Source organism: Muntiacus reevesi, chromosome 6, assembly GCF_963930625.1.
Source record: "Muntiacus reevesi chromosome 6, mMunRee1.1, whole genome shotgun sequence".
Taxonomy (NCBI): Eukaryota; Metazoa; Chordata; class Mammalia; order Artiodactyla; family Cervidae; genus Muntiacus; species Muntiacus reevesi.
The window spans coordinates 38,832,386-38,855,712 of record NC_089254.1 but is presented as its reverse complement, the minus strand read 5'-3'; the positions used below and the strand labels follow the sequence as shown (position 1 = coordinate 38,855,712).

Below are 23,327 nucleotides of genomic sequence, written 5' to 3'. Positions count from 1 at the left end.
CTTATTTGAGATTTTTCTTGTTCCCTGAGGGTAAGCTTGTATGGTGTAAATTTCTTCTTAGAACTGCTTTTCCTCCATCCTATAGGTTTTGAATTATTGTGATTTCATTTTCATTTGTCTGTAGGTATTTTTTATTTTCTCTTTGAGTGTTTCAGTGGCTCATTGCTTGTTTAGTAACATATTGTTTAATCTCCATGTGTTTGTACTATTGCAGTGTTTTTTTTCCCCTTGTAGTTGGTTTTTAGCCTCATAGTATTATGCTCAGAAAAGATACTTAATATGATTCCAGTATTCTTATATCGGGTTGGCCAAAAAGTTTGTTCAAGTTTTTCTGTAAAATGTTTCCCAGATGAACTTTTTCATCGACCCAGTATTTACCAAGGTTTGGTTTGTGGCCAGGCATGTGGTCTGTCCTGCGGGATGTTCCATGTGCACGTGAAAGGAATATAGATTCTGCTGCTTTTAGATGAGATGCTCTATAAGTATCAATTAAGTCCATCTGATGTAATTTGTCATTTAAGGTACGTGTTTTTCCTTATTGATTTTCTATCTGGTGATCTGTCCTTTAATGTAAGTGGAGAGTGTTGAAGTCCCATATTATTATTGTATTACTGTTAATTTCTCATTTTATGTCTATTAACATTTACCTTATATATTGAGGTTTCTCCTTTGTTGGATTGGAGATACACACACAAACACACAATTGTTATATCTTCTCTTTGGTTGATCCTTTGATTATTAAATAGTGTCCTTCTTTGCCTCTTTTTAAAAAATTAATTTATTTTAATTGGAGGCCAATTACTTTACAATATTGTGGTGGTTTTGCCATACATTGACATGAATCAGCCACAGGTGTACATGTGTCCCCCATCCCAAACCCCCCTGCCACCTCCCTCCCCATCCCATCCCTCTGGTTCTTCCAGTGCACCGACTTGGAGTGCCCTGTTTCCTGCATCAAACTTGGGTTGGTGATCTTTCTCACATATGGTAATATACGTGTTTCAATGCTATTCTCTCAAATCATCCCATCCTCGCCTTGTCCCTCAGGTCCAAAAGTCTGTTCATTATATCTGTGTCTCTTTTGCTGTCTCGCATATAGGGTCATCATTACCATCTTTCTAAATTCCATACATATGAATTAATATAATGTATTGGTGTTTCTTTCTTTCTGACTGACTTCACTCTGTATAACAGGCTCCAGTTTCATCCACCTTGTTAGAACCGATTCAGATGCATTATTTTTAATAGCTGAATAATATTCCATCGTGTATATGTACCATAACTTTCTTTGTCTCTTTTGACAGTCTTTTTTTTAAGGTCTGTTTTGTCCAATATTAAATATTTCTACTCTGACTTTCTTTTGATTTTCATGTGTGTGGAATACCTTTTTCCACCCCCGATTTCAGTTTGCATGTGTCTCTAGATCTGAAGTGGGTTGCTTGTAGGTAGCAGGTATACAGGTCCTGTTTTTTTGTATCAGATTGTACTGCAAAGTTACAGTAATTAAAGCAGTGTGGTACTGGCACAAAAACAGATATATAGGTCAGTGGAATAGGATAGAAAGCCCAGAAATAAACCCATGCATTTATGATCAATTAATCTATGATAAATTAGGAAAGAATTTATCAATACAGTGGAGGAAAGAGAGTCTTCTCAGTAAGTTGTGTTGGACAAGCTACACACTAGTCATCATAGGCATCAGTCTACAAACAGTAAAGGCTTGAGAAGGTGTGGAGAGAAAGGAACCTCCTACACTGTTGGTAGGACCGTAAATTGGTATAACTGCTATGGAAAACAGAATTCAAAAGGATACATGCTCCCAGTGTTCATAGTAACACTATGTGTAATAGCCAAAAAATGAAAGCAACATAAATGTCTATCGATAGATGAATAAAAGATAGGTGAATAAAAAAGAATGAATTGATGCCATTTGCAGCAACATGGATGGGCCCAGAGATGATCATGTTAAGTGAAGTAAATCAGAGGAATACGGATATCACATGATATCACTTATATGTGAAATCTAAAAGAGTATATATGAACTTACTAGCAAAGTAGTAATAGACTCAGACATAGAAAACAAACTTATGGTTACCAGAAAATAACCAAAGGGGGGATAGTGTGGGGAGAGGGAGAGAAGGAGCTAAACTGGTAGTTTGGGGTTAACATATACAAACTACTATATAGATAACAGATAAATAACAAGGACCTACTTATTGTACAGCATAGGGAACTATATTCAATATCTGTAATAACCTGTAATGGAAAAGAATATGAAAAAGAACATGTTGGGACTTCCCTTGTGGTCCATTGATTAAGACTCCAAGCTCTCAATGCAGGGGATGTGGGTCCAATCCTTAATCAGGGAACTAAGATCCAGTGTGCCACATGATGTGGTCAAAAAAAAAAAAAGTTCAATTAAAAAAATTTTGTGTGTGTGTTTGTGTAACTGAATCATTTTGCTTTGTATCTGGGGGGGAGAAAGAAATCTACATTTTGATATTCATTAATTACTGATAGTTTTCCCTGTTTTATAGTTTGCCTTTTGACTTAATTTATGGTAATTTTTTTAAACATTTATAGGTTTTGGGACTTTTTGGTTTGTTTTGTTTATATAGCTATATATTAAAAAATATATATGATATATGTGTTTGTATATACATATTTGCTTGTATATTTACATCTAGACAGCTTTTAAAAATTAGCATAAAAGTCTGTCTCAGAATCAGAGAAACCTAACCTGACCATGGCCTACAGAAGATAGCTGTTTAGTTCTCTCATATAATGGAATCTAAGGTTAAGTAGTGCTGGGGTGCTCTGCCTAGCATGACGATTCAGGGACCCACATTCCTGCCTTCTTATTGCCCTGCTGTCCTTGGACATTGTCTTAATTCACCCGGTTGGAAGAAGACCACAGGGACACCTATTTTCTGGCTTATATGCAGGAACAGGAATGATAGAGTCCAAGCCCGCATTTTCCTTTCAGACACATGGTGATTTGGTGAGAAATGTGGGGATATGGCTACACCCAGCAGCAAGCAAGGATGAGCAAGACAGTCTCTAGCTGCCATGCTCTCAGCCACTACTCTTATTGTAATAGAAGAAGAGAACCTGCTTTTTTTCCCTTTATGAATCTGTTTTTCATGGTCAGTCACAGACTTCCACTCATTTCTTTACTTGGTCTTCCAACAGAATTCTGTTCTTCCTTTCCATGGTTCATATAAATATTCAGTTACATTTTCTTATGCTTTCTTCATGTTATGTATTCTTCTTCCCTTCTCTCTACTCCCTCCCTTTCTGTCATCCAGCCAGTGAGTAAATGTGTTCCTGCTATTAGGGATGTCATGGTGACAAAAACCAAGTGCTCTCTTCCCTCATAGCTCACCGTCCAACGGGTGAGAAAGACGTTAAATCTGTGGTTTTAGGAGGGATCAGTGGACTCTGGAGGCCCCTGAGACCATTTTCATAATACTAAGATATTATTTGCCTTTTCTATTGTGTCATTTGCTCTGATGGTACCAAAGTAATAATCGGTCAAACTGCTGAATCACGTCCGTAGCACTGGGTTGTACCAATGGTCATTGTATTCTTCACTACTATACACTTGTAATTAAAAAATGTTGAAGTCATAAACATTATTTTTATTAAATCTTGACCATTGAATAAATACCTCTTTAATATTCTGTGTGACCAAATGGGAAGTACTTCCAGACTGCTGTTGCACTTGTCTTGAGAAAGAGCAGTTTTGTGATTGCTTGAGTTGTGAACTAGATACTGTTTTCCTGGAATACCATTCCATTTTCATATGAAAGTCAGAAAAATTATGGTTAATCTGACTTGGGATTTGGCAGTTAGTTAGATGTCACTTCTAGGAAAACAGCAAACAGTATTTGTTGGCAATAATAAAATATGAGCTTTCAAACAAAAATAAATAAATAAATAAATTGAAATTTTATAACCTTGTCTCTACCACTGGGAGCTTGATACCATTTCACCTAAAGCTTTTTCTGGTGAAATTCTGTGTAATATTACAGTAAAGGCAATGTAAACATAAATGCTTTTTAAAAAATATTGAAAATATGTAGACATTCAGTTCTCTGTAAGTTAGTGAACTAATATCCACATCAGACATGGATAAAAGATCCATTCCAAGTACAAGATAGACCAATGGATTTTAAGCTACCGACATATAAAAAGTCCAAAGAAATGTATTGTAATCAAACTTTAAGCTACTCTTTTCAAATTTTGCTATAGAATCAATGAAAACTATCCATAGTTATCTGCAAATGCTATTAAAATGCTTTCATTTTCTAACTACATTATTATATGAAAATGGATTTTCTTCACTCAACCAAAGTAATATATTGTATCACATTAAATGCAGACATAGTTATGAGAATCTAGAATTTGCAGAAAAGTAAAAGAATACTACTTGTTTCATTTATAGGAGGAGGAGGGAAATAGAAATATTTCATAAAAATAATAAGCTCTTTATAACTCATCAGCAACTTAATCACTGTAATTACTCTGATCACAAGGAAAATGAGGTGACCTTTCTACCTAACTGGTCCTCAGTCCCTAGCTTGTTTTATAATTACTTGGAAGGGTTGTTAAAACATAGATTCCTGGGCCCCACTCCCAGAGTTTGAGTCACTAAGTTCTGGGTGGGACCTGAGAATGTACACTTCTTTCTTTTTTTTAACTTTTTATTTTACATTGCAGCATAGCTGATCAAAAATGTGGTAGTTTCAGGTGGACAGCAAAGGGACTCAGCTATGCAAACAGAAGTACCCATTCTCCCCTAAACTCCCCTCCCACCCAGGCTACCACACGACATTCCTCTGCCAGTGGACATTTAGGTTGCTTCCATGTCTTGGCTATTGTAAGCAGAGAATTCTTAAGTGTTGCTGATACTGCTGGTCTTTAGATTGTAGTTTTAGAACTGCTATTCTAACTCTTTATTGGACGAAACTGATTGAGCTGCCAAGGGAAAAAAGATAAGTAGTACATGTGTAAAGATAATGGCTGGAAGTGTCCTTAGTTGTCAGGGATTTGGGAATTAACTAAAAATTAAGCAGAAGAGCATGTCCAGAGTGATTCAATACCTGAGACTTTACCCTACTAACACGCTAATATAATGAGTTAGCTTGCCCCAGTTTTTGTTTGTTTGTTTGTTTTGGCCAAGCCCTGATGCTTGTAGGATCTTAGTTCCCCTATCAAGGATGGAACACAGGCTCTTGGCAGCCCTGACCACTGGACCACCAGAAAATTCCCACCTCAGTTTCATGGTTACTGGCAGAAGACATAAGAGTCTTGGTTCAGAGACAAAAATGACTATATTACAGCAATTGCAGTTGCCGTTATGGCAATTTACCAAGCCCTGATTCCCTAAGGCAACAAGAAGAGAGCCATGGCTACACAGTCTATGAGTTATGTTGCAATAGAGGAGCCCCGAAATTAGGGCTCCTCAGTATTTTTTTTCATAATGTGCAGTGTCTGGGAATTTGTCCCAGAGGATATGTTATCTTTACTATACTGGACAGCAAAGAGACCTCTCCTTTGCAGAGGAGAGCCTTATCTCTGACTTCAGACTGTTCTCTACATAAACATCCTTGAAAAGATGGTTGAGGACAAAGGCAGTTGCTGCCTCTGCTCATGTACGTTCAGAAATGTGAGAGAGACCCATGGAAAGTTGTACGGCAACATGGGAAGAGTTGCGAGTTTGTGTATTACATTACTCAATGGTCCTTACTAGTAAGCAGCTAAGCAAAAACCTGAGAGCAATTAGACTTGAGTTTTAGAAAATGCCATGTATGACTCCCTGAGGAAGGAAACCTTCCCCTCCTGTGTGGTACCAAATCATTTTCACAAATGTGTGTAACTGTCATTGGGAACAAAGTTCTCATGCTTTACAGGTCTTCTACGAACTATAAAATCAAACAGTTTTATAAAATGTATATGAACATTTAAAAGGTAAGTATGAATTTAGTTAGACAAATAGTGATACATTAGTCAGAGTACTTACAATATGACTCTTGGATTAAGGCATACCTCTTCTACAGTGGGCTATGTGATGACTAATTTTCCCACATCTTTTCTCTGTCTAAACTTCTGTAACTTTTCTTTTTTAAAGGATCCAGTAATTATCATTTGACCTTTACTTGCTGCAAATGCATCATTAACCTCCTTTGTTTTCCCCTCATTAGCTCAAGATAATTAAAGTAATGCTGTTTGGCACAGGGTTAGCCCAAAACTCTTTTCAGGTCCTTGTGACAGAACGCAAACTCATAACTGACTCATAGCTTGGAGACTGAGTTGAAATTGTCTTCAGTTCTGACTAGAGTGGTGTCTTTCCTCCTCCTTCCAGGTCAGTCCTGGTTTGTGCTTCTGCCCCCTTTGACTCTCAGCAGTGCCCCACTTCCTGTGGTCATTTGTAATGTGATTCCCTAAATGTGACTAAAGGCTCAGGGGTGCTTCAGGCTTTTCTCACCCTAGCTTTCTCTTAGTGCTGCTTCCCTCTGTTCTGGTCCCATTCTTTCATTGTGTCTTCCATGATATGATCATGGAAAATGACTTCTATGGACCAGATTTCATATTATCCTTTCCTGTGATTTCTTTCTTTAACTTTCACATAAAAGGCCAAGGAAGATCTCCAACACCTAGATCTCATTCCTTCCTTGGAGGGGGGGAAAAAAAAGCACTGCATCCAAACTGATTTTTTTCTTAAGCTTTTAGTATATATTATGTGTATAATATATGGATATATTTACATATATTTCTAAAATTTTTTAATTGTTTGTAAAAGATCTATAAGAATAGGGAGTTTTACTCTCAGACACAATTGTGATTAGAATGCTGGAAACACATGGTCCTTTCTTTGGATAAGGGGGTCTAGTGATTGACAGCCAGACCAGATAGAGTCATGCATGGATACCTTCTCAAGCAAGGTACAATGTTTGGCACTTGCTTGAGTATCTTAAGACCTATAAACACAAACTCAAATACCGATCCTGAAATTTAGCCATATAGAGGCATTCAAATGACTCAAGATTTCTTAAAATATTCTTGTTACACAAAAACAAAACAAAATACTGAATTAATTCTTGCAGAAAACTTGTAAACTCTCAGGAGTTTGCTTGTAGCACCAGTCCTTTATCCTTCCTCACCCTCACCTTGGATTCTGCAGACTTGACTCTCCGAAGCATTGATTCCTCAGTTCAGTTAGCTACTTTTGTGGTCTCTTTGACTAGGCTGCCAGGAAAAAGTTTCCTGTGTTGCCCACAATTCTCCTTTCTTTTGTCCTCCTTTCTAGGGTAGCCTTGCATGTGTAATCATTCTTGCTCAGTGTTACAGTGTGACCCCTATTTCAGACATGAATGTCTTGAAGAATGATTTTATAGGGAATTAATATTTAGAGAAAGAGGATCATTTGGGGGAATCTATAGATTCTGGTGTTTACAGTCACTATTTTTATATCCCAGAATGTCAGGTAATCTCATAAAATGTATGTATTCATATAAATGTAAGTCCAGCTTACAGCTGAATAAAAAAGGTTTCTAGGTTATTATCTATGTTGGGGACTTATAATTAAAAACAAAGTCTTCTCTCAACCCAGAAATCATCTTCACAACAGTAGTGGAGAAAGAAAACTTTTTTTTAATTGAATGGATTGCATCACAGGCCGTCCATTGAGAGACAGAGACAGAAAGGTATCTTACCCACTTATGTAGCCAAGCTGATACAACCTATTACATACATGTTTTCAAGATAAACAACTAGTTCCTAAATGACAGGCTTTATAACACCTTATGTAATACATGGTTCATCATAACTTTACTGGGTAATTGAAATAATTATCATTTAGCTAATTGACCTTGTCCAGAGGAGACACAAGCTTATCTTGTGATGAGGTAGTTTTGCAACTTGGAGCAAGATATTCAACCAAGTTAGACTTCTGCCCACCTGCAGAAACGGGCAGTTAGAGGTACTCTCTCCCTGGTGTTTACCTTTCAAAGAGATGATTCTCAGGTCCTTGAGAAAGACATTCTCCATTATAAATCTGACAAAAAAGGCCTGTTTAGTTTTCCAAAGGGAATACAGTTGTTCTTGGGTATCTACAGGTGATTGGTTCTAGGATCTGCCACAGATTCAACCAGCCTGAGTCTGTGTGTAGTACTATGTGAATTTACTGGGGAAAAAAAAAAATCCATGTATAAGTGAACACATTCAATTCAAACCCAGGTTGCTCAAGTGTCAACTATACATACATTTCAAAGAGAGGGAGAGTTTTACTTACATTTATTTTATTTATTTTTTTTGCTTACATTTAAAACTATTCTAAGTAAATGTCCTAAGAAGAAGGGAGAGAAATTTTCCTTTACTTCCATCAGGGATAATTTAAGCCTCTTTAATTTATATTTGCCCTTTGCTGTTGTTCAGTTGCTAAGTTGTGTCCAACTCTTTGCAGTGTGGCAAGCTTCCCTGTCCTTCATGATCTCCCAGAGTTTACTCAAACTCATGTCCATTGAGTCAATTATGCCATCCACCCATCTCATCCGTTGTCACTCCCTTCTCCTCTAGCCTTCAATCTTTCCAGGCATCAGGGTCTTTTCCAGTGAGTCAGCTCTTCGCATCAGATGGCCAAAGTATAAGCTTCAGCTTCCACATCAGTCCTTCCAGTGAATATACTGGGTTGATTTCCTTTAGGATTGACTGGTTTGATCTCCTTGAAGTCCAAGGAGCTCTGAAGAGTCTTCTCTAACACCACAGTTTGAAAGTATCAATTCTTCAGTACTCAGTCTTCTTTATGGTTCAATTTTCACATCCGTACATGACTACTGAAAAAACCATAGCTTTAACTGTATGGCCCTTTGTTGGCAAAGTAATGCATGCTTTTTAGTACACTGTCTAGATTTGTCATATTTGCCCTTGCATCCTCTATATTTGCTTCTATCATAAAAATAAGGACCTTGATCTTATTAATCTTACAGTAGCTTTATGATTAAACAGAAGTGATTTTAAATGCACTTGTAAATTTGATTTTATTACAGTTTAAGTTATTATTTAGTTTTATTCAGTATAAAAATGGTTTAATTAGGGTTTTTTTTAAGTGGAGTAGAGTTGTTATCATAGTCAAAAAAAGACTCTGAAATTCAGTACTTGGATGCAATCTCAAGAACGACAGAATGATCTCTATTCATTTCCAAGGCAAACCATTCAATATCACAGTAATCCAGGTCTATGCCCTGACCAGTAATGCTGAAGAAGCTGAAGTTGAATGGTTCTATGAAGACTTTCTACAACTAATACACCAAAAAGATGTCCTTTTCATTATAGGGGAGTGGAATGCAAAAGTAGGAAGTCAAGAAATACCTGGAGTAACAGGCACATTTGGCCTTGGAGTACAGAATGAAGCAGGGCAAGCGCTAATAGCGTTTTACCAACAGAACACATTGGTCATAGACAACACCCTCTTCCAGCAACACAAGATAAGACTACATATGGACATCACCAAATGGTCAATACCAAAATCAGATTAATTATATTCCTGGCAGCCAAAGATGGAGAAGCTCTATACAGTCAGCAAAAACAGGACTGGGAGCTGACTATGGCTCTGATCTTGAACTCCTTATTGCCAGATTCAGACTTAAACTGAAGAAGGTAGGGAAAACCACTAGACCATTCAGGTATTACCTAAATCAAATGCTTTACAATTACACAGTGAAAGTGAGAAATAGATTCAAGGGATTAGATCTGTTAGAGTGCCTGAAGAACTATGGAGGGAGGTTCATGACATTGTACAGGAGGCAGGAATTAAGACCATCCCCAAGGAAAAAAAAAAGCAAAAAAGCAAAATGGCTGTCTGAGGAGGCCTTACAAATTGCTGTGAAAAGAAGAGAAGTGAAAGGCAAAGGAGAAAAGGAAAGATATACCCATTTGAATGCAGAGTTCCAAAGAATAGTAAAGAGAGATGAGAAAGCCTTCCTCAGTGATCAGTGCAAAGAAATAGAGAAAAACAATAGAAAGGGAAAGACTGGAGATCTCTTGAAGAAAATTAGAGATACCAAGGAAGCATTTCATGCAAAGATGAGTTCGACAAAGGACAGAAATGGTATGGACCTAACAGAAGCAGAAGATATTAAGAGGTGGCAAAAATACACAAAAGAACTATATAAAAAAGATCTTCATTACCCAGATAATGATGATGGTGTGATCACTCACCTAGAGGCAGACATCCTGGAATGCAAAGTCAAATGGGCCTTAGGAAGCATCACTACAAAGAAAGCTAGTGGAGGTGATGGAATTCCAGTTGAGCTATTTCAAATCCTAAAAGATGATGCTGTGAAAGTGTTGCACTCAATATGCCAGCAAATTTGGAAAACTCAGCAGTGACCATAGGACTGGAAAAGCTCTTTCATTCCAATCTCAAAGAAAGCAATGCTGAGGAATGTTCAAACTACCCACTCAATTGCACTTATCTCACACGCTGCCATAGGAATGCTCAAAATTCTCCACACCAGGCTTCAACAGTACGTGAACTGTGAACTTTCAGGTGTTCCAGCTGGATTTAGAAAAGGTAGAGGAACCAGAGATCAAATTGCCAACATCCGCTAGATCATCGAAAAAGCAAGAGAGTTCCAGAAAAACATCTACTTCTGCTTTCTTGACTACGCCAAAGCCTTTGACTGTATGGATCACAATAAACTGTGGAAAATTCTGAGAGATGGGAATACCAGACCACCTGACCTGCCTCTTGAGATATCTGTGTGCAGGTCAGGAAGCAACAGTTAGAACTGGACATGGAACAACAAACTGGTTCCAAATAGGAAAAGGACTAAGTCAAGGCTGTATATTGTCACCCTGCTTATTTAACTTATATGCAGAGTACATCATGAGAAACACTGGGCTGGATGAAGCACAAGCTGGAATCAAGATTGCCAGGAGAAATATCAGTAACCTCAGATATGCAGATAACACCACCCTTATGGCAGAAAGTGAAGAAGAACTAAAAAGCCTCTTGATGAAAGTGAAACAGGAGAGTTAAAAAGTTGACTTAAAACTCAACATTCAGAAAACTAAGATCATGGCATCTGGTCCCATCACTTCATGGGAAATAGATGGGGAAACAGTGGAAACAGTGACAGACTTTCTTTTTTGGGCTCCAAAATCACTGCAGATGGTGACTGCAGCCATGAAATTAAAAGACTCTTACTCCTTGGAAGAAAAGTTAAGATCAACCTAGACAGCATATTAAAAAACAGAGACATTACTTTGTCAACAAAGGTCCGTCTAGTCAAAGCTATGGTTTTTCCAGTAGTCATGTATGGATGTGAGAGTTGGACTATAAAGAAAGCTGAGTGGCGAAGAATTGGTGCTTTTGAACTGTTGTGTTGGAGAAGATTTTTGAGAGTCCCTTGGACTGCAAGGAGATCCAACCAGTCCATCTTAAAGGAAATCAGTCCTGATTATTCATTGGAAGCACTGCTGCTGAAGCTGAAACTTAAATCCTTTGGCCACCTGATGGGAAGAACTGACTCATTTGAAAAGACCCTGATGCTGGGAAAGATAGAAGGCGGGAGGAGAAGGGGACGACAGAGGATGAGATGGCTGGATGGCATCACTGAGTCTGTGGACATGAGTTTGAGTAAACTTCGGGAGTTGGTGATGGACAGGGAGGCCTGGCATGCTGCTGTCCATGGGGTCGCAAAGAGTTGGACATAACTGAGGTACTGAACTGAGTTTGTCAGGAGCTCAGCATAAGATGACTTTGGCTAAGTCAGTATTTTCATGCTCAACAGCCTGTGATGTTGGGTACCTGAAACTGTTAAGTTATATAAATGTGCACCTAAGCAGAGAATCAAAGAACTGTTGGTTTGTTGCTAAGTCATGTCTGCTTCTTTTGCGATCCCATGACTGTAGCCTGCCAGGATCTTCTGTCCATGGGATTCCTAGGCCAAAATATGGAGTGGCTTACCATTTCTTTCTCCAGGGGATCTTCCCAACCCAGGGACAGAACCCGCATCTTTTCATGGGCAGGCAATCTTTTCCACTCAGCCACTGGGGATGTCCTAGACAAAGAATATTGGGAAAAAGACAAGTTTGTGTTTTCTGAGTTTGGAGATCTTTTTTCTTTTACAGCTCACTGCAGTTAAAATTCCAAATTTCCCTAGACAGCCCCTCAACAAACATTGGGAGTAGGCACTATTTGCTTATCATTTTTATAACTGTAACTTATATCATTCTATTCATGGGCTTAGAATCTAGCCAAGGGTGACTTGACTTCGACCTTTATGTTTTATCTTTCCCCTCCTCCTCCCTCTGCTTGTCAGCACTGACGCGCTGTTAATGAGCAGGCCTGCGCACGTGGCCGTGCGCGCAGGCGAGTCCCTGTCCGCATCTCTGGTGGTGGCCCCGACTCTCCCATCATCTGTGTGGTGAGCTACCAGATGCCGAGCTCCACTTCCCGCAACTGCTGGACGCATGTTTGCGCACAGACTTGCAGTTTTCCATATGCCACTTCCTCTTTAAAGAGGGGCCCGGGGATGCCCCTCAGCCGCCTTATGGTTCCTGTGGCCACGTCGCACGCATTCCTCCCCGCCACCCTGAAGACTCTCATTTCACTCCGACCCGCTTGTCGGGAGTTGCTGTAGAGGCCACCTGGTCACCTTGGCTGGGTCAGCTTTGTGACTGCGGGGTCTGTGGCTAGGATCTCTCCTGACGATAGGTGTTACACATTCCTTGTTTCTTCTTGAAAGGAGGGTTCTCTCACTCTTAACCTCACCTATGGATTGAATTGAAAAGCGACAGCTGCCTCGCTGAGTTCTGCTAGGAAAATGTACCCTTTTCTCCTTTATCCTACCTCCATGACCTCTGAGGTTTTTGGTTTTTTTGTTTGTTTCTTTCTTTAATATATAAACAATTGCTTCCTGTCAGTCTCTCAAATAAGACCGTGCTGAGATTTGTAGAGAACTAGTCTCCTGTATGCTGTATGGAAAGAATAGCAGTGTTTAGAATGTTCAAACCCTAACAAGGAAGCGATTCTAATTTTCCTACTAAGAGTCTGTGTGGAACTAAGAATTGAAAACTAATTACATAGATCTTTAAATTTTGATAGATCCCCCACCCCCTAGAGTTTCTGCCTCTGGGATTTCTATTCCACAGAGGGTACCTTGTATCTAGCAAAAAAAATCAGTTAAACATTCAACCAATGACACTGCCACCCCTCACTCTTAAATGTTAAACATCTTTCAGGATTTTTTTGAACCGCAAACCATTGGCTAGATTCTCTGTTGCTCATACAATAATTGGTGACATGGGAAGTGAATCTGAATTTTAAAATAATATCTAACATTAGGAAAACTTGCTTTTTTCTCATTAAGATTTTAAAATTTTCATCTGTATACACATAGTTTAGCTAGTAACTTTTCTGTTCTTTACTGTTTCTTATTTACTGTTTCTGATTTTTTCACCTTGTGTGGTTCTCAGACCTCATGGATATGTGTCATGTAAGCCTTTCTCTGAGCCGCTGGGTTGTTTCACTAACAGAATGGGGGTGTCACCATGGCATGCCTGCTGCTGAGTCAACGAGCAGGGCCCTGGAAGCGCAGAGGTCCCTTGGAGATAGCTCTGCTGGAGACTGTTGAGGGCGTGTGACTTGGGCAGACCTCTCCTGAATTAGAGAAATGTGTGAGCCATGATGCCTACAATTATGCTTTTCATAGAGCCGAGTATACTGTTGCTGATTAATAAATAATGGGTTGTTTATCTTGGAGTTGTTTGTATTGGCAGATGCCCTCTAAGATTCAGAGGCTGTCTGTAAACGAATAATGCCCTCATTGTTTATTCACCGCCTGCTTTTCTATTTAATATGCAGCTATCTGGGAGAAATTTCTTGAATATCAAATCACAAGTAAAATGTAAGCGATTTTTTTCCCCCAGATTTCCAAATAGGCCATTTAACTGTGGCTTATTCTCAGATGTTCTGATGATCTGGTTGTGTGTGTGTGTGTGTGTGTGTGTGTGTGTGTGTGTGTGTGTGCCTGAGGGAGAAGGGCAGGAGAGTGAGGCCCAGAAGTTTGCCATCTACCAGATCCATCACAGATAGCTTAAATAAATTCAGGTACATTTCTGGTTGATGGTGTCGTTAGCTGCTGAGCTTTCAAGCGGAAAATGTGCAAAGGGACGGGCAGCGGGGATCACAGTGGGAGCGGGTCGGGAAAGGCTGATGAAGGAGGTGGGTCTGGTGGTTGACACAGCATCACTGGTGTGGCGCGAGGAACAGAGCAAATTACACTCGGCAGGAGAAACGGTATGCTTGAAGACTTGTGGCGTCATCAGCAGTAGGCGTTCTGGGAACTGGAAGTTCAGTGATACTGGAGCACAGAGCACTGTAGGAATGGCCCTGGGAAAATGGGAGTATGAGGCCCAGGTGATGAAAATCCCGAAGCCCGTCTCTGTCAGGGGTGATGGCTCCATGATGTGTAGCTCTGGCCGAAGACAGTGTGAAGCTGTCACCCCCTCCTTGTCCTGTGTGCTATGTTCAGATGTTCTCAGCTTCTAGAGGGCTCTGATTTTATAAAGGGCCATTTTGTGATTAATGTTTTCATGTTGCGATGGCATAATTCTAGAGACCCAAATGGTGAGGAGATCGTGCATGAGTACAGAGGGTCAGGGAGAGTTTTGGGTTTTTTTTAGGGATAGTTTTGAGACTGGGTTTATGACTCAGGTGGTAGGGAATATAGAAAAACATGGGCGGAGATATTTCCTTCTGCATACCTTTGCATCCTCAGTGCTGGCAAAGTGTGTTGGCTCTGTCGGTTGTTTAAGAATGGTGGTCGACTATATATAACGCATGAGACATTGTTATTTTAACATATTTAAAAATAATTTTCATGGTTTCTTGGTACTGCTGGTTATCTGATTCACAAGAGGCAAAGGTTAAAATTATGATAATTGACCAAACAGTTAAATTTCTTCCAACGAGGGGCAAAATCTTGAATAAAATTAATTTATACTGCTTCAGTGTAAGCCATAGAAGAAGGAATTTTTTTAAGTGCTTTAAGGAATACATGAAAACAACGATGAAACCATTTTTTTTTCAGTTGAGTTCTAAGTATTATGATGTAATAAATATTTGGGACTTATTTTTAAGAAATTTTCGGTATTTTGGAAACCAATAAAGATCATTTTGATATAAAATAAAATTTAGTCACAGATGTTAAAAAAAAATGGTTACCAGTGTAAAAGGGGGTAGACTGGGATATATATATATATGTATATATATATTTATATACACACTACTCTGTATATAATAGATAACTGATAAGGGCCTACTATATAGCACAGGAAACTATACTCAATACTCTGTAATGACCATATATGGGAAAATATACTTTTCATGTATGTGTGTATAATTGATTTACTTTGCTCTACAGCAGAAAGTAATACAGCAATGTAAATGAACTATACTCCAATTTAAAATAATGTTTTAAAAAATTCAATTGTGAGAGAGAATGTGTGTGTTTGGGAGTTGGATATACATAAGTGATAGAATTAGAAATCCCTTAATTACTTTATTTCACATTTTTTAGGTGCTGGTGAATCTGGGAAAAGTACAATTGTGAAGCAAATGAAGTAAGTAGATTTAAAACATTAATTTTTTTTTATGTTGTTTAAGTGTACCGTTCCCTCAAAGGAAGTAAGTATTCTTTTTTTCCTTTTTTCTCCTTAGAATTATCCACGAAGCTGGTTATTCAGAAGAGGAATGTAAGCAGTACAAAGCAGTGGTCTACAGTAACACCATCCAATCAATTATCGCTATCATTAGGGCCATGGGGAGATTGAAGATTGACTTTGGTGACTCGGCCCGGGCGGTAAGTTACTAAAGTCCTTGGAGCAGACCAGAAGAGTTTTAAAAAAAAAAAAAACCTTATCTCTGACTCTCCATAATGGTTTTGAGTAGTTACTACCGGGTTCAGTAAACTGCCTACACTGGCATTCTTCAGAATTTGTTTACATGATTTGGAATGCTGAAATGATCTAAATATTTGTGTTCATGCCCAGACTAAAAAGCAGTCTAGTCTCAGATGATGAAAACAGTATACAGTTTGCTTATCTTTGGAATCAGAAAATACTGGCTATTAGAAAACATCTTTCAGAATTTCAAAGCTAGAAGGACAAGGACCTTAGGAGACAGGCTAGTTCCACCGCTTCGTTTTAGCAGTAAAGAAACTGGAACCCAGGACATTACATGATAGGAAAGATGGCAGTGTGCTGTGCTTCCTTCTGTGACCCAGTATATAACTTGTTTTCAGTTTGATTGGAAACAGCCCCAGTCTGGCCCTATATTACATTTTCCTCTTTTCTCCACAGTCCTGGGTTGCTTAATCTGTTTCAAGTTTTTTTTTATTTGTTATGATTTATTCTTCACTGATTCTTTTTTTTTTTAAATAACATGGTAAAACTTGATGTTTCCAGAAACCTTTAAGTGAATCTCTAGATTAATTTTTAATATTTTGGTACAAAGTAGATGTACATTATTACTACTGTTACTACTACTACCCCCTTTTATAGTTCCTTTTTATTTTTATGTGTTCAATATGTGTGTTATCTCCCTAATAATACTATAAAGACTTTTTTGTATAGAGACCATAACTTTTTGTCTTCTTAGGTCTGCCAGGTTTTTGAATTTATATATAGACTCAATTTGTACTTAATAGGAAAAAAAATGAATGAAAGCAGCATTAGAAAACATACATTGGGGAAATCTGTAATAATTTGTATAATAAGTCATTAAAATTTCTTTATAAGTTGTGGGACATATTAACTTACTAAGCTTTTTTTGTTCTTGTTGTTGAGCATCTTTTCATGTACCTACTAACCATTCATATTTCTTTTTTTTTTTTTTGAATTTTTTTTTATTAGTTGGAGGCTAATTACTTCACAACATTTCAGTGGATTTTGTCATACATTGACATGAATCAGCCATAGAATATGTGTAACCTTTTTTTTAAAATAAAGATTAAAAAGCTTCAGTGTAATGAGTTAAAATTTTCAAAGACTTCAGGATCATTTTTAATAATAATTCATAGCATTATTCTAACTTATCTTTTCTGAAACAGCATTTGATCATATCCAGACAATTTTTGCCTTATCTCCTATCCATTCAGGCTGTAACTTATTCATTTATCGTTATTCATTCAGGAAATGTTTTTGAGCTCTTAGTCATACACAAGAAAGCTACCCTAAGATAAAGAATTGAATAAATTGTACTTTACATTAATTCCAATTCATGTGTACAGTATTATGCCTTCAGATCTTACATGTGATTATTAAAGAGAAAGGTTTTGTAGCCTCCATTGTGTGAAGTAATGAAGGGTCAAGGCAAGCTGCCTTTTTATGAGGTCTTTTTATTTTCATATTTTCCTCAAGAAATATTTTCATTTTGTGTCCTTTAGAGGCAGATTTGGGCTTAATTTCAGAACTGACTGGGCTTCCCTGGTGGCTCAGCTGGTAAAGAATCCACCTGCAGTGTGGGAGACCTGGGTTCAATCCCTGGGTTGGGAAGATCCGGGAAGGGCTTCCCAATCCAGTATTCTGGCCTGGAGAATTCAGTGGACTATATATATAGTCCATGGGGTGGCAAAGAGCTGGACACGACTGAGAAACTTTCAGAGACTTTGTTTCAGGACTGACTGGGAATAACTGCTCTCACACAGGTGTTTTTTTTTTTTTTTTTTTTTTAACTGGTTTTCTGATGCTTTGGAATCTACACGGGGGCCTGCTCTGGTCCGGTTTGCTTCATCCGTGCTAGTTTCACCCACTCTTTCTAGACTGTCTAGCTGTATACTAGTAACTTAGTTTCTTCCTTCCTTCTGACTGTTACCTCTGCTAATGTTAGCCATTGTTGCTCTTTCACACAGATGTCTTCAGGCTGTCTCATTGGTTTTGATTGGTTTACTCCATGTCTTGGCAGCCTTGCTTATAGGCAAATGGCTCTGGAAATTGTGCTCAGGAATACAAAGATGAATTAAAGACAGCTTGGTCTTTGAGCTTGATAATTGGAGCATGTGTTAAGAGTTTTCTAGACCAAAACAAGGGAAAAAAGCATTCTAGAAAGAAGAAACTGTATAGTGAAAGGCTGAATATATTTCTTTTTCTAAGGTATCAATTCTTGGGAGTGTTAGCCTTAAGTTGAAGGATAACCAGATATTTAAGTGTGAAGGTACTATAGTTTTTTCTGTTCTCAGAAAAAACACAAAGTGAATAATCTCTTCTAGCAACTGTGTGCATCAGTGTCAACTCAGTCTCATTAACTTAGATACGTCAACATTTGAGTTATTTAATACCTTTTTTGGTAAGTTTATTTGGCTTTACTGGGTTTTTAGTTGTAGCACGTGGGATCTAGCTCCCTGACTAGGGATCAAGCGCAAGCCCTCTGCTTTTGGAGCAAGGACTCTTAGCCACTGGGCTGACCACCAGGGATTGTCCTGAGTTTGTTAATATCTTAGTGAAAAATTACTCTCTTTTTTTCTCTACTAGCTTTTATTTTCTTGATTTTTGCTGAGGTTGAGAATCTTTTTATATCTCTTCTTAGTATTGAACTTAGACTCCTCTTAGTAGTCTTTACTGTTTAGTAGTTCTGTTTAATACCTTGTCCTTTTTCACACTGAGTCTCAGGATATTAGGGATATTACTTCTTTATGCTTTGCAAATATTTTTATTCAGGATATTTCTTTTATTGTTTTAAAACAGTATTTTTCTTACGTTAGAAGTCCTCGTTTTCTTCAGTCAATTCTGACTTCTGTGTTTTGTGCCTTTAGATATTCTTCATCTTAAAATTGTTTTTAAAAACATATCTTCTTTTTCTAGAATAACGTGTCCACTCACCTGGAAATGTTATTTGTATCTCCTGCTAGGTGGAATCTAAGTATGTTTTATAGTTTGATCATCTCTTGCCTTACAAACCATGTATTAAGCACTCCATTCCTGAGTGACTTGAAAATGCTACCTTTAGCATTATATTGAGTGTTTTTAGACTCCAGTTGTTGTTTTTTTTCCTCACTGACGTGTTCTTTTCCCCCCAGCTCAGTCACTTATTTTCAACATAAGATGAAAATAATAATAACATCTACCTTTTAGAGTTGTGAGGGATAATGACAAGACTTTACCGCATGTCTTGGTCATAAGAGATTTCAGTAAATGTTTATTACTGCTACTGTCATTTATAATGACTACACTACTGTTACAATTTTTGTCAGAGTAGCATTTAGTTTCTCTTGATTCATAGGGCATTGGTATCTGCTAGGGTAAGTGCATCCATTCCACTATCCTTTTTTAACCAAAATATCAAGGCTACTATCCGTTTCTCTTCCAGATGAACTCAGGAATCATTGTAATTCCCCACATCCCTATTGAAACGAAAAAAACGAAAAAGTCTGTCAGTATCTTAACTAGAATTATATTTTAATATGTAGGCTAACTGGGTGAGTGAGAACTGATGACAAAATGTATTTTAAATTTTAAGAGATGGTGACTAATTTGCTGTGGTTTGCTTCATATTTGGCAGCTAGTGAATTTGCAAAGCACATTACACATTAGTTATTTAAAATGAAAGGGAGCAAAATTATTTTCAAGGCTGGCATAGAGCAATCAAATTTTGTGCCTAATATACTTTCAGAACTCTCATAATGAGTGTAGTCAATCTGTGGATGACAATACTGATAAATTATATTACTTTGTTTTTAATAATGTGCAGTTAGGGAAGCCTTGAATTGGGGCCTATAAACATGTCTTAGGCACTGCACATAAGCATGTACACATGTGAGCACAGCGGTAGGGGAAGTAACAGACAGACTTGCAGCAATTGACATAGTAATTTATATGTTAACTCATATTATATGTTAACTCTTATGTTATATGTTAAGTGAAGTCACTCAATCGAGTCTGACTCTTTGCGACCCCATGGACTGTAGCCCACCAGGCTCCTCAGTCCATGGGATTTTCCAGGCACGAATACTGGAGTGGGTTGCCGTTTCCTTCTCCAGGGGATCTTCCCGACCCAGGGATCGAACCCGGGTCTCCCACATTGTAGGCAGATGCTTTACCGTCTGAGCTACCTTAATTTCCAATAGTATTAGTATTAAAAGATTAGAAACAAAAGAAGATAAAACACAGGGCTGATCTTTCATCCAAGAAGGCTTGAGAAGTACTTCCTTAGAATACGCTGGGCTGTAAGGAACAGAAAACCTTGCCTTGAATTGACTTAAGCTCCCTTGCTCCCCTAAACCTCAGTATGCTGCTGCTGCTGCTAAGACGGAACTCTGTGCGACCCCACAGACGGCAGCCCACCAGGCTTCTCTGTCCCTGGGATTCTCCAGGCAAGAACGCTGGAGTGGGCTCCTGCACTGTGGCCACTTTTCTCTTCCTCTGGTTTTCGCATTTATTTCATTAGTTAGTTACATTACATCTGTCTGCCAGATTTGCCAGATTGCTTCTGAGAAAGGCTGTACTTTCCTAGCCGCAGCACTGTTTCTCAGCCGTCTCAGTAGCCAAAATCTTGCAGTCTTAAATTTTAAAAATATTGGCTAGTTTAAGTCTTATTTCAATTTAATTTGCATACAGTTTTTTCATACAACTCTGCATTTTTCCTTGTCTTCATTGACTCTCTTTACGTTTGTCACCTTTTTTTTCCTGTTTTCACTTATTGACTAGAGTCTTGGTGTTTTGATTAATCTCTTTGCTTGTTTGTATATATATATGGGCTTCCCAGGTGGCTCATTGGTAAAGACTCTGCCCTGCCAAGCAGGAGACATGAGTTCAGACCCTGGGTCTGGAAGGTTCCATGGATAAGGAAATGGCAACCTACTGCAGTATTCTTCTCTGGGAAATCCCATGAGCAGAGGGGCCTGGTGGGCTACAGTCCATGGGGCCATAAAGAATGGACACAAATTAGCCAGTAAACAACAACAAATGTACAAGTATAGTAACTCTTTGTCCACTAATGCATAGGTTCTCTCACATTTGACTTACTGCCTTTCATCTTAGGTTTTCATAAAAAAAAAAATATCCCCTATTATTTATTCCATTATGTTTAAATTTAGATAGTCTTCTCTCAACCAAAGATTTACTGAATATTTATGATATTTTATGAGCTTTTTAGGGAGTGAATTTCAGTGTTGTTTCTATGCTAGATCCTCAAACCCCTCTGAAACTTTGCTGTATGCATGGAATAAGGATCTACACTATTTTTTTCCTCTTCAGATGGCTATCTAAATATTCACAAGTGTTCTTTTAAGTAATTGCATTCTTTCCTGATTTATCTTGCCACCTTTATAAGTTCAGATTTGGGGCTCCCCACCCCCATTGCTCTTAATACTAAATGTTTTACATGTTGTAGACTTTTAATATCTGATCATTTTAGCCCTCTGCCCCCAGTATGCTTTTTCAAAATGTTTCTAGTTATTTCTACTTACTATTTTCCCAGATCAGTGTTTGAATTATTTATAGTAGTAGTCTGGTTTATATTGAGAACTAAGATGAAGAAGTTATGTTGTTTTTGATTCTGAGAAATAATGATTTGTATATGTGGAAAGTGATACTAACCTTAATTTGAAATATATTATGTCCCTCCAGCAAATATTTTTCTGCTTTACTCAATTCATGTATTATTCATTACATATTTATCTATGTCATTTGCCTATAGGTTCTATTGTCTACACAAACACTTAAATATTTATTTTATTGATTTGATATTACTTGCAAGTATCAAGAAAAAAATACATACATTTATAAGATTAATACATACATGTTATACTTATGTAATATATTGTAATTTCTCTTTTTAACATAATGAAGCTCACACTTACTGCAATTTAGTCAAGTTTTGCCATCTGCAGTTTAAAATTAGATTATTTTATTTTTAGCACCCCCCCCCATTTCCTTGTCTCAGTCATTTTTACTTTAGCTATATTTCTGTTTTTAGAGAAAAAAAGTTTTATGTTTATTTTTTAATCAAAGTATGTCTGGGATTAGCACCAGGAGCTGTGGAGAGGTGACTTCACTAACATTCTCAGTATTTCCTATTGAGTACACTAACTTTGGTAAAAGCTGTATAGTCATTTTAAATTTATAGGAGTGATTGTATGTTATAGAAATGTAGTAGACTAAATATAGGGGAATTTCTCGTTGTATGTGGTGTTCAGTATTGTCAACTAATATTATTAATGAAAATAATTATTCAAAACCATTGAAACAAAGGATTTCTATGTGTGTATCAATCATGACATCAATATATTGATATTTTCTCTGCAGCCAAAAATTTGGTGTCACAATTTTTTAACACTCCTTGAGCATATTATTTAGCTTCTGTTGGAAGGGCTTTCTGATGATTTCTATTTAAACTCTTCATCTGATTCATAAATTCTGTCTGCTAAATCCCCATAAATAATGATGCAGCCTTTGCTTAAAATTTCAGTCTCTCACTCTCCCTCCTTTTTTTGTATTTTAGGTGGCTTTGGTTGTTAAAAAGTGTTTTTATTGAATTGAAATCTGCTCTCTTTTGCCCTAAGAATTCTTTTTCTGCTTTGTGTCTAAGCACAAAATCTACTCCTTCTTCCTTTTAATGAACCTTGATATATCAGAGAGAGCCGTCATCAGCCTCAAAGTACTTTCTCATAATCCTCATGAAGTAGGCGAAAGCTTCAAATAAAATGTATTGTCACTGAGTAACAGGTGCTCCCTCATCATCAGTGTGGGAAAAGAGGCTATTATGTGTCTCTTGACATGATAGCAGATAGCATTTCTTACTTCTTTTCTGAGTTCCCCAAACGCCCAGTTTGTATGAACTAGAACTTCCATTCTTCAGACCATCTTATTTTCATTCAGTTCTTAGTCAGTTAAAAACATACTAACTTGGCTACATTCACAGATTTTTTTCTTGATACTTGCAGGTAATTGCCTGATAAGTAAATTTCTTCTTAAGGGCGCAAATGAGAGTTCTTGTAAGCTGTTTCACTTACCCATAGCCCTTTAGTAATACCTGTCAGTTTTCTGCGCTGTGTCACACTGTTTTGGTACACTTAAGTTTTTCTTTCTTAAATGTTCTTAGTAGTGTCACTACCTTAGTTGTGTCCGACTCTTTGCAACACTGTGGACTGCAGCCCTCCAGGCTCCTCTGTCCATGGAATTCTCCAGGCAAGAATACTGGAGTGGGTGGCCATGCCTTTCTCCAGGGGATCTTCCCTATCTGGGGATTGAACCTGGTCTCCTGCATTGCAGGAGATTCTTTACCAACTGAGCAACAGGGAAGCCCTAAATGTTCTTAAATA

The 23,327-nt window shown here is 37.8% G+C and overlaps 1 protein-coding gene across 1 annotated transcript in view; it reads left to right on the top strand.

Annotated features, from left to right (window-relative positions):
• GNAI1 (G protein subunit alpha i1) overlaps positions 1-23,327 on the top strand; it is a 107,564-nt gene that overhangs the window by 45,974 nt on the left and 38,263 nt on the right. The window contains exons 3-4 of the mRNA XM_065939773.1: positions 15,591-15,633; positions 15,731-15,872. Of these exons, the coding sequence (XP_065795845.1) occupies positions 15,591-15,633; positions 15,731-15,872 (185 nt within the window). The remainder of the gene's footprint in view (positions 1-15,590; positions 15,634-15,730; positions 15,873-23,327) is intronic.